This window comes from Amblyomma maculatum, chromosome 1, assembly GCF_055883805.1.
Source record: "Amblyomma maculatum isolate TAMU_Amacu chromosome 1, ASM5588380v1, whole genome shotgun sequence".
Lineage (NCBI taxonomy): Eukaryota > Metazoa > Arthropoda > Arachnida > Ixodida > Ixodidae > Amblyomma > Amblyomma maculatum.
The window spans coordinates 418,786,868-418,799,693 of record NC_139344.1 but is presented as its reverse complement, the minus strand read 5'-3'; the positions used below and the strand labels follow the sequence as shown (position 1 = coordinate 418,799,693).

At 45.7% G+C, this 12,826-nt stretch overlaps 1 protein-coding gene across 1 annotated transcript; it reads right to left on the bottom strand.

The window, feature by feature from the left end:
- Positions 1 to 4,107: 4,107 nt before the first annotated feature.
- Positions 4,108 to 5,242, bottom strand: LOC146209199 (sulfotransferase ssu-1-like). The gene has a single exon (XM_084587367.1). It carries the CDS (start codon positions 5,240 to 5,242, stop codon positions 4,295 to 4,297), a length of 948 nt encoding a protein of 315 aa, XP_084443493.1. The 3' UTR covers positions 4,108 to 4,294.
- Between the last annotated feature and the right edge of the window lie 7,584 nt (positions 5,243 to 12,826).

Genomic DNA, 12,826 nt, shown 5'->3' with positions numbered 1-12,826 from the left:
CCCCCCTCTCAGCCTGAGGTAGCTGTCAACTATAGGCAGTCATAACCTGCAACTAATCATTTATTTCTTTTGTCACAGCTTTCACTTCCTACGCCCTCGTTAGTAAAGCCCACAGGTTTGCCAGCTGGTAAGAGCTGACTCCAAACCGAAAATAAGCTGGAACCTATTGATTCCACTTGACTACCAACTGGGACCCGCTGAGTTGCAGCTTGTAGGCGCATGGAACCAGCTAATGCCAGTTGGTTACCAGCTGAGGTGAGCTGAAACAAGTGAAACCAGTTAGAACCGGCTAAAGTTATTTAGACTTTTTTAATGAATGAGGCGGGATTTAGTATTAAACATATCATACGACGAACAGCTTTCGAAGTGTTCGAGATTGCAATAAATATGATCCTAGGAGGCCAGGAAGAAGATATTTGACTAATTTCGGAACAGAACTTAAAATCCACCATTTTACGGCTAGAGCCTTATTTAATTAAGTTTGAAAATTGGCGTCAATGGAAAGTGGTCGGGAAATCTTTTCAGCACGTTTGCGTCGTGTAGTGTAGAAAACAAATAATTCTGTGAGGTAAAGGGTGATAAATGCCGCTAATTACCAAATTTGGATGATGTGAAGTAGTTATTTAAATAATTAGAGGAAAACATTCAATTAAACGTCGAATAGACACGACGTCGATGTAGCGCGGGGACGTGCATAATTAGTAGTGATATGAGATCAGAGCGGAAGTCGCCAAATTTTGGGCAAAATGAGCACAAACAAGACGAATAAAGGGTTGGAATAGATTAAAGAAGTGATTCACATTAATTAATGAAAAACGATATACAAGAAAGAACGAAAACAAATGGTCCGAATAATTTGAACCCTTCGAACTGTGAATGATCGGGCACTCAGTGTAATACCTGAAGGAACGAATGATTGAAAATACGCATGTCATGTTCCTTTAGAATTATTATTAATTTAGTACCGCGTTATTTAGGATGCAGGAGCGAGATCATTTTTCGTGAACTCAACTTTCGGCAAGTAAATAACAAACAAAGGCAATCAATTATTAATTACAAAAATTAGTTACGGAAAATGCACGAGTGTACCTTCCACAAGCTTACGTAGATAAATGCACTAAATGTTTACAGCACGCTGCAGGATACCAGTTTTATTGAAGAAATAACGATCTGTTCGCGCGGGCGAGGACAGGCTCTCAAGACTTGTTCAGCTAAATTTCTAGTATACATCGACATGGCTTTTCGCAAGCGACTGTAATTTTACAAGCATCCTTGATTTGGGATATCGATAATCTTTCGGGAAAATATCGCGTAGGTATCAGTGTCAACATTTGCCTAAGTTTCGCAAGGGCGTTTGATTGAATCCACCTATAATGGCAGCCAAAAGCTTTCTCGAAAACAAAGCGAATAAAATACGAAGAGCCGCATATTAGGAGAAAGAAAAAGGCAAATGATTGAGCGTGGCTAAGTAGAATGCGAATTAAATGCTGTAGCGCTCCGCGTTACCATTCGGTTGCGGGTGGAGCCTTGGTTTTCAACGTGAAGCAGGATCCATGGAAACATATACGAAATCGATTATGACCAGCGTTTGGAACCGCTTAACGCAGTAGAAGGGTGAAATAGTTGATTTGTAGACATGATGAAACACACAGCTGAACAGGCGACAATGCATAGAAGAAAGATGCAGCTTAAAAAGGCAATATATGCTATAGCCATGATGATTGTGGTGTAGAGTGGATCCATTGCGTACGCGTGGAGCTTATTGGCGATTATGATTTCCAGTGTAGAACACTCAAGGTGATCGACTTCGGGGATCACGTAGAGATTGAATGAAGTGGCTGACAAACCTGAAGCTGGCACGGATTCCACCCCTCGCTCCTTCTGTTTTATTTTAGCCTGAGCTACCGCCCGCTGGCTATCACCTGGCAGAGGCCGAGGACTAGACCATCATCGGTGAAACATGCAAATGAGGAGTCCAAGAGGAAAGTGGCAATTCCGTGCCAAGAGAAAAGTGCAAGGAGCGAACTGATAGACGCCGGAGAAATTGGTGAATGGGATCTCTAGTGTCAGTGCATAAATAACGAAAAGAAACTAAAATTAAAAACAAAATGCTAAAAGAGACAGAAAGAGAACCATTTGGAAGGTCCAGAGCGAGGAGGTAGTAGCGGAAACCACGCAAATATTTCCTTAGCACAGCGTTCGAAAATGAAGTGATGTCAGTGGGTCTTCAGGAGTCTTGCGTATTTTAAGCATTTATGGTTCTTTTGTGACACTCACGCATTAGAAGCTCGCGCGCAACCGTGTGTGAGATCAGAGTAGGTAGCAACAGCCTCCTCGAGACATTCCGTAAAATCGAAGTATCGAACACTTTTAAAATTTGCATGTCAGCTGGCGCCTTAAAGGTAATTTTCTAATTCAGCACCAGCGACTCCTTCTACAGCAGAAACTCTGGAATGTCCTATACACTTGAATTTCCATATGAACCATTTACGCTTTCTCCCCAGAAAAGTAATCATTTTGTTTTGTTTCGTTTACGTTTACTTCTGCTTCGCTGCGCTGCAGTACACAGTTCGATCGATCTCTAACATTCCGATCCTCAGTTCCTATCTCTCCCTCTCTCTCTATATATACCGGGTGTTCCAGCTAACTTGAACCAAGGATTACAAAATAATATATTTGAGGTAGGTCAGTGAAACCAGTTGTATACAACGGACAGCCTCCTTGTGCACTACAGGCAGTTTTGTGTTTTGCAATTACGTAATTAGCTAATTACGTTAATTTTTCAAATTTATTAAATAGTAATCTTAGACCAAAAATGTGAATTGGAAAGTTGTAGAGCACCTTCAGAAACCCCCCATTCCATTAATTGCAATAAAGTCTCACGTGTATCTTTTTTTTCCGGGCTCAAAAAAAAAAAAAATAAAAAATAAGCCCGCGGAATACAAATAATACTACGTGACTCGCGCATTTCAATGCCGCGATTGTGGTGCTCTCATTCGCGGTTTGAGCGAACGAAATTAGCTGCGGCCGTGTCTCCTCGGCCCCGTTAAAGCGGCTGGCCGATATGCCTGCGATGGCTTCTTCGCCCGTGTCAGACAGCCGGCCCACGTGACGATGCAAGTAGCAGTGAGCGCGGTGAGCCGACACCACCGAGATTCTAACAAGGCCTTTGCATCACCTTCTATCCAATCAGCGAAAGTCACGACAATTGGATGAGCGATAAGGTATCAGCCACTGAATCAGCGCGTACAGGCTTGGGTAAGGAGGCGAGATGAGATTATGTGACTCGACTCAAATTCGCGCTCGCACTTCATCGTTATCCGCCTGTCGTAACGTAGGCTGCTGGTGTGCGCATGGTGACGGGGGAACTCGAGCCCGTTCCAACCATAGCCAAAATTTCAGCCTGCCGCTGCGACGGGACTATCGGGACACGGCCGCAGCTGATTTCGTTCGCTCAAACCACGACTGAGAGCACCACAATCGTGGCGCTCAAATGCGCTAGTCACGTGGTATTATTTGTATTTTGCGGGCTTTCTTTTGAGCCTGGAAAAAAAAGATACCCGTGAAACTTTCTTTATCGCAGTTAAAGAAATGGGGCTTCTGAAGGTGCTCTACAACTTTCCAATTCACATTTTTGGTCTAAGATTAATATTTAATAAATTAAAAATTAACATAATTAGCTAATTAAGTAATTGAAGAACAAGGAAATGCCTGTAGTGCGCAAGGAGGCTGGCAGTTGTATGCAACTGGTTTCACTGACCTACCTAAAATATATTATTTTAAACCCTTGGTTCAAGTTAGCTGGGGCACCCGGGAGGACTCCAGAAATTTCGACCACCTGGGGTTCTTTACCGTGCACTGACATTAGACAGCACACGGGCGTCTTGCTTTTTGCCTCCATCGAAAAGCGGCCGCCGAGGCCGGGATTCGATTCCGCATCCTTGGAAGCACAAGTTGAGCGCCGTAACCACATCACCACCCCGGCGGGGAAAATGAGTTTAGTATCCACATCCAAATCAGGTTATACAATATTGAATTATTACACAATTTTTTGTTATTTTCACATCCGTATTTAAAACACAAATAAAATAACCTATGTCCCATTGTCAACTTTTATTTGCGGGAAAGAGTACGAACCTCTCAAATTCAGGCACATTCGGTATGTAGGTGATAATCAATGCATTACCCTCATGAAAATCTATACTATCCTCGCGCTTACTAGCGTTCCACTAGCGTAGACTTAGAGTGGTTGCCCACAGCGTCTAAATATTACACAGACGCAAAGTCCCACAGCTCACAGAATACCGTATCTTTTCCAGATATCAATAAACTCTGTTCCTGAAAGCATGTAGAAAATCTTTTTTTCCATTCTTTCATTCATATCTTCCGTAAAGTGGTTCTTCCAGTCCCCTACGACTCCTTTTCGAATGAAGGTCGCATTCCTAGGGAATTCAAGAGAAGTTTGCACGTAGTGCCTAATCCCAGGACAGATATTCTCGTGGCTGTCTAGTGGCCTCTGGAAAAACTCTTTGATGCTGCTTGCTGTCTTATCCCTCATGTAGTCGATTGCGCTATATCTGAGGACTCTGTCCAGAACACCTGGTTCTTGGACGAGTCTCCGGTGGAAATCTTCTCCGAGAAAAGCCGCGAGCTTTAACACTTCACTTCGTGGGTCCGCTTTGAGTTCCTCGTAGTGAATGAGATGCACGTTAGGATCATTACGGCGCGCGTACCAGGAAAGTACGTAATCGAAGTAGTCTCCGAAATCGTTGGCACCTTGCATGAATATGTCGAAGTAATCCTCAAATTTCCCATCGATGAAGTCGTACGCCGTGAATGCCTTCGTGTGGTAGAAAAAGGAGACGCATACGTCTTTTGGGTTCCTGCAGACCCATACGTACTTCGCCGTATGACTCTTCGGTATCCTGTCGTATTTAAAATGAGTCTTGACAAGGCCGGGCCGCGCCATCTTCTCCACGTCTTCGGCACCGAACATCTCGAGGAAGGGAGAGCTCTTATAGAATTCGAGTCCACTGGGAGCTGGCATACCGTTGTGAAAGATGAGATAGCCGATTTGCTGTAACCATACCGTTCCACTTTTAGGAAACGTGACGAGGAAGGTGTCCCCAGGTTCGGGCCTGTAGCGCAATGCCGATCGGAAGAGTTCGACGGAGATGTACGGATTTAACGTGAATCCGTCAATGATTCGGTATGCGGGCGCTCGAGGTGATCTCACTTCCATGGTGTCTGGCACGTCCTGTTGCGGCTGCAAATTACGTCCGAGAGCCTATAAAACGAAATAACGAAAATGAAAAATTAAATATTTGCGTCGCTTGAATTTAGGGTTATGTTTATCGACAAGAAATATTGCGAGCTTGTACACTTTCGGTGTTAAGGTCTGGGGGTTAAATGTTCTCTTTTTTAAACTCCACATTTACAAACGCAGCCATGCAGTCAGTTCGAGGAATTGCCACTCTGCGGGAGACCAAGAGTTCAAGGCAAATTTAGGCGCCACCGAATGCGTCCTTTGGGAGGAGCATGAATAGCATGTTCCGGAAGTGAGAAGAAGCTGATTTTCTTTCCTGTAGGTGTTACATGGGGCTGAAAACACTACTTTTATAAGTCCAAAATACACAAACATGTTCACATTGTTCGTGGTTTCTTCGGGAACTCGACGCAACCTCCATAGCTCTCACATTTTGAAAACTGTTTGTGGTTAAGCGCACATTCGTGCGGCTATTCTTCCAACCTGAAGTAGGGGATCATGTAACTCTACATGCGTCAGCCATTTTGGGGCAACCACAAGCAGCCATATCATCCACTAGGCGGTCTTAGGTGGTATATTATTGACCGGGAAGCGCTACTTTTATAAGTCCAAAATACACAAACATGTTCACATTGTTAGTGGTTTCTTCGGGAACTCGACGCAACCTCCATAGCTCTCACATTTTGAAAACTGTTTGTGGTTAAGCGCACATTCGTGCGGCTATTCTTCCAACCTGAAGTAGGGGATCATGTAACTCTACATGCGTCAGCCATTTTGGGGCAACCACAAGCAGCCATATCATCCACTAGGCGGTCTTAGGTGGTATATTATTGACCGGGAAGCGCTAGCCTTCGCATAGTCTTGTTGCTGTTTGATGAACGCTTCATTCTAGTATCGCGCAGTACGAAAGGGAAACGGAAGAAAGTCATCGTTGCTCTAAAGGAGTAAGGCTAAAATCATATTTTATTTTTGCCCGTCCCATTTTTTTCTCTATCTAGCGTACGAAGAAATTCAGATTTTCAGTCAGACAGAATGCGAATCCCGCTACCAATAGTGGTCACTGAGTATGGCAGACACTGCGGGGACGGCGTTTATGAAGTTCGTCATGCTGCACAGTGAACGCTATATTACCTAGTATTATATAGCGTTCAATTTGCATTATCTATAGTGTCTCGTGGCAAAAAAATGGCTTGCCTTTTTTTAAAAGAAGCTGCTGCTGTCACCGCTGCTGCGTTCCGTATTCTGGCACGATGGGTTTCTGACTGCGATCTGTAGCCCAAATGTGCTTGTCGCTCCTCGCTGCCAATATGGGGAAATGCTGCGCCTAATGTAGAGCTATACACTAGACCTCTGCAGCAAAACGGCGGCAGGTGTTGGTTTGTTTCGAATAGAAAGCGACGCGTCCGAGAGAAGCAGCTGTTAACGGATTTTTATCGACTACATATGAACCGTTATCAGATGGAACGCTCTGCAATGAGCGGAACTAGGTCATTTGATGGTATAAGGCACAAGCTCGTGTCGAACGCGCTTTCCTAAACGCTTATAAGCAGACAAAAACTCTGAAGGCGTATCTTCACAGTGAGGATAACGATGGTTGAATGAGCCATAGTTAAAGAGAGCTTCTGTCGGGCCTTGGTGGCTCTTTTGGACGCTTTAGGCGCGCCAGCCTGAGAAAGCGGCGATGGAAGCACGGCCGTTATGGCTGTTACTCCTTCCCACTGCATATCCCAGTCTCCTCTCTTATTCCGAACGAGGCGGGACGGCGCAAGCTGACCGCGAGTGGTTGAAAGTTTAGCACACACCGGCAGGCCGAGGAAGATAAGCATAGCTTCGCAAGTGCTGCGGGGTTTGCGCCTTCCCTCTGCGCCCCTTTGCCATTTTGAAAAATTTAGACTAAGTTATTTAGGAGCGCACTGCGCAAAGACGGCCAGTTCTGAATGAGGCTCCGACATCGGCGGCAGGCAGGCCCCGGTTGTAAAATGAAGTCGCGATAGGAGATCTAGCGTGCTTATCGGACCCGTACCGATTGAGGCATAGCGAATTGTCTCTGAGTTATTTTGGTTGACGGTTAAAGAGGAAACTTGTAGTATCCAGATAAGCAGCCAAATCTCTACACCAGGCACACAATGTGGTGCGCTAAGTTTCAACAATATACCGCCAAAGGATTTTATGAGCATCCGCGCACAAGTATAGTTGAGGCGAATAAATATGCCCATGTGAAACGTGTGAAACGAATCAGATTATGAAAAGCATATTGCGTGGTTTCGAGGGCAGCCTATTTTTAAAAGGCCTTCATAAATGTTTGCTGCGAAGCCGGATATAAACCCAAAACAGCTCACTATGCATTGAGCGCTCCTCTGAACCGCGCAGTCTTTTCACACATATATGCTGCACACAGCACATTTCTTTGACGTTTGCGTTTTGCACAGTAGCAGACTGTCAACTGCGTATGTATATACTCAGATAGCTCTCGCGCTTGCCGGAACCGCAGGCGGCCGTGGACTTAGTGAGTACAGTCGTCTGCTACAGTGTAGCTTTCTGCTTCATTTGCTTGCCGCAGCATTTGAGAACTGCTTTCTAATGTTATACGCTGACTATGCCTTACAGTTCCGGCGACAGCATTAGTAAGCAACTTTAGTGCATGCGGTCGCATCTCAGAATGGGAAGCTTGCTCAATTTGGAAAAACACCTATTGGATAGTTGACTTTTCGGCCGTGCCTACGGCTTCTCAACACACATTCATCACGGTGTTTTAAAAACAGATCACCTTCGATATGATGTAGTATAATTTTTTTAGAGCCAGCTTCAAGGCTTTCGTCAACAGGTAAAACTGGCGCCACTACAACTGGAGCTTCATGAAATGGTCGAGAAAAACTGTCACGTATAGGGTATGCATACAAATGTTGCTATGGGCCGTGATCCCGACTAGAATCCCCATATATGTCAAGGTATTTGATCGCTGTGGCGCCTTTGAAGTGACATTCCATACTTTCATCATAATATTTGCGCGAACAACTCAAGTGACAGAGAAGACCGAGAGGCCAACTCCTTATACAAGCCGTGCAGGAAGATTTTGAGAGTGAATTTTCTAGACGCAGGTCGCATTTTGATGAATTGATGAATATGTAGTGCAATGTGTAACTTTGAAGGGCAATTTTTATTGTTTGCCGCTCTTTTCGATTCTGCTTAACTTTTTATGCCCGTTTCCTTGATTGAAAGTAGTCGCGAGATTACATATACGTCTTCAGTCTTTCAACCGATGATATATTTTGAACAAAGCTAGAACAGCCCCCTCCAATAGACAAGTGAAATTTTTACTATACGAGTAAATTTTTGTTCTTTACTCTGAGTCTGAGACGCGCCATGAATTTTTGCCGGTGCCTCTTCTGATCTAAATGAAAACGGTAGCGGTTGACAGAATCTCCATCCAACAACTAGTTCACCATGCACGCACGTCAGGTCGCGCTACAACTGCTTAAACATTCAAAGGCAAATTGCATAGTCTGGTAAATTTATTTTTGTACAAAACTTAGGGGTAACTATATTGAAGTATACCTGAAGCTTCATTCGACCGTGCACGACCGCACTGACGAAGGCGCGCGCGCTTGAGCGGATTGTTTACTGTATTTTACTCCTCGTACACGATAAATGTTCGATGCTGATTACAGCCTTTGTATAAACCATAAGGGGCGAAATGTCAGAACCTGCCGGCTGCAACTGACAAGGGCGAAGCTAAAAGAGAGCGCGCGTTTCCCTTGCGCGTGAACGGCTGTAGCGGAGGAGCAGCAGTGGGGCGGTGGCGACCCCACCGAGGCGCGGCGGGCGGTAGAAACAGACCCCATTGGAGAGGCCATAAGAGAAGAGAAGTGCGCTCTCACTCGAGACCGGCCTTGCTCGGGTATCCCTATTCTAGTCAGTGGAGACATCAATGGCGAACACACTTCGTGTGGTTATCCATCGGATTCCCCCAAGGGTGCACACATCCAGGGCAGCTTTTCTGATCATTATTTTCACCTTTTAAACCACCTGCATACATCAACCCGTCCGCGAGGTGGGTCGTATTCATCTGATTTGACTTGGTGGTTGGGCCCCGCTAGCTCTCGTTAGGCTGTTGAAATCACAGCGATATCTTTATCTCTCCCACTCCATCGCATATACGTAAAATATGCCGGCGTACGCATAACATCAAGGGACTCCGTACACGCAGACAATCCTTTATCTGAATACAACCCATCGTTAGCATTGTGTACTCTCTCTACTCTTCTGGCGCCCCATACGATTATCACCACCTCCTGAATCTTAGGGCTCTGTGTCGCCAGGCGGATCATTGTGCTGCTCGTCACCCTGATGACTCCTCGGCTGTTTCCGCTCTTCACCGTGCTACCGCACGTGCGCGGCGCTATGCAAAGCGTCTAGGTAGGCAACGTTGGTCTGTATGATGTGATCGCCAGTTCTCCAAGCAGGGCAATCGACATCTTTGGTGAGTATTGCACGCCATGGAGCACCCTTCTCAAGTTTATGATTACACAGAGAGCATTCGCCTTGCGATGAATATGGATGAGGACACATTTGCAAATCAGGCGGCCAGACACGTTTTTTTCCGCACCACGATTCGACCGCGACTTCTCCTCCTTGCTTAGCGGTTACCGAGCGCCCCGATGCGATTAGTTCTGACTCAACAAAACAGCTGCTGGCCTCAAATTTAACTCTGCTCCCAGGCACGACAGCATACCTAAATCCTTATTGCGGAACTTGGAAGGAACTGCTTTGCAGACCCTACTTGGTACATTCAGGACTTGTGGCATTCTGGTGTCATGCCAGGCGAGTGGAAGCATTCTATTGTTGTTCCAATATAAAATCAGGTTAACCTCCAGTACTCTCCCGGCCCGTTGTACAATTTCCCTTACGCCTACCATCTGCAAGCTTTACGAAAATATCCTCGCCGTTCGCTAATCGAGGTGGTTGGAATCCCATGATTGTTATCCAGAATCCCAAATTGTCTTCCGCCCGCACATTGGAACGGAGGACGGCCTTACTACTTTGGCTGCTGACGTGCGTCACCACTCTTCGCACAGTCACCTTGTTAGAACCATGACCGCTACAAACATAAAGACATGTGATAACATCCTTCACTCTGCCATTCTTGCCTCCCTTCAAACACTTGGTCTCCCTCACCGGTTTCTCCTCTTCATTCACGCCTTTCTAACAAATAGAACGTTGAGTGTGTGTGTCCATGGAAAGCCTTTTGGTCACTTCCCTTCCAACAGAAGAGTGTCCCAGGGCTCCACTCTCGCCCCCACATTATTTAAGGTGGCCTTTCCTCCACTTGTTCGATCCCTAGAGAATATCCCTTATATTCGCGAGCTTGCGTACGCCGATGGTATAACCTTATGGCAATGTAGCCCTGACACATCTGTCCATCAGGCGGCCCTCCAGCATGCGCTAAATGTCTTGACATTTCGCTTCCCTCCTTTGGGTCTAACTGTCTCGCTTACTAAATCATGTTTCATTCGCACTGGAAATAAAGCGGGATGACGGAAAGCTTCCACTATAAATTTAATGTTAGATAATTCCCCTATTCCTCAGGCACAAAATTTTCGCATTCTTGATCTTCTCCTTCATTCCTCTGGCAGTGGCACTCCCTGGCTGACGGCCACCCGTAAATCCACTCACGTCATTCTAGGTCTGATTCGTCGCATAGCTATGTGCTCTGGCGGCGCGCGTGCTCACATGGCCCGCCAGCTTGTTCGCTCTATCCTCAAGCCGCCGATAATCTACCAGGCACAATTTCAACGTCTCACCTGCAGACAGTGAGAATCCCTTGATGCTATCAATCATGAGGCTATGCGTGCCATAACATGTCTCCCCGTCTTACACCCATACCCGTGCTTCAGGAGTACGCCCAACTAAATGCACTCAGTGAACTCATTCATCAACGTATGGCAAACAGAGCTAGCAGTCTTTAAAACTTTGTCATTTAAATACACTACCTACGTGGTCGTACTGCCAGCTCACGGACAGTCATCCCATTGCTTCCCCATAGGTATCATCCGCACATCTTCCTGAAGGATGCATAATGTATACTGATGCATCACATACTGCAGAGCGAGGAGTTACTCCTTTGTATAGTCCCCCTCACCCACATCTGAACTCTCACGTGACATATACCGCGGATACGTACGCCCCTCTGACACTGGAACTTCAAGCCATTTACAATGCCATTTATTCCCTTCCACCAGTTCCTGCATTCAATGCAGTTCATCTTTACATCGACTCTCTTACTGCCCTTAAACAGCTTAAGGCTGTTCGACGCACATTCCAGAAAACTCGGTCCATTCATCTGCTTTGTGCAAAGTACCCATGTCCTCTGCGCATATACTGGATTCGCGGCCGTGCTCGCGATCCACATAACGAATAAGCGGATGCTATGAAACACATTAACACATCAGAGGACCCACCACCTTCCACTCTTCCTCCAGATCCGCTCCTGTCCCATGTTTCCGATTCGCAAGTTCTGCGCCAGCGAACACGCACTCTCATTCCTCCTTGTTCGCACACTCCACCTGTAGTCTTACTCGGCAGGAGGAGGTATCTTTGCGCCGGATTTGGGCAGGATGGCTTTGGCATCATCTGTACATCATCGATGGCGTGAACAAGATCCAACAGTGACTGGCAGGTGCCCTCACTGTGACGCTCCGGTTAGAAAACGCCACACATGAAGGTGGGCCATCGCTGGAACCGTGAATGTTATTATGAGAAGTGGACAGTGGACAACCAGTGCACCACCAATCTCTACGACTACCTCAGTGAAAGTGGAGTTCACTCTTTCTTTTAATATTTTATCTCCGGTATTCCATTCCCATTTTATCAATTTATGCCTTATGGCAACTTCTCGAAAAAAACAACAACCTGTTTTTAGATCCAACTGATAAAGTAGTGTTTGTCAGGAGCGCAGCCTTATCCGACGTGTTCCCAAAGACAAAAACTGGTGCGAAGCATGGTTTTCTATTATTATAGCGGTAATAATTCTGACATTTCTGCATTCTTCGCTTTGAACAGTACAATATATACGGTTTCTTCTGAGTGTGGTTTCTGTATGGTTTCTTTTCAGACATCAGTGCTCTTGAGAGCTTTGCTCTGATACAGCTGGCTTGAAATGCGTAAGTGTTGGATTAGGGTTCTTGGCTATATGGATAGCATCGACTTTGGAAGTCGGATAGAAATAAGTCTTAACCTTTGTGGGCCTCGGCAGCTTGCAGTTTCCCGTCTTCCCTATTATCTTCCTCTCTACAATGAGGCGCTGCTGCCAGTCGCTGCCTTTGTCACTGGTTTGACGCCATATGGTGCGTAGCCATACAATACAATCGTTTCATGGGACAGCTGAACGTGGTAACAAAATTCAAACTTTCTCTGAGTACTAGATTTTCAACACATGCATGAAAAAGGTTTTCCGATCTTTTGAAAAGAACGTGGACAAATCGACAGAAGCGCAACTTATGTATACAAGGGGTGCACATAAAGAACTTATTCCTAGGGCCTTCTTGAGGACGATCTTGAGCT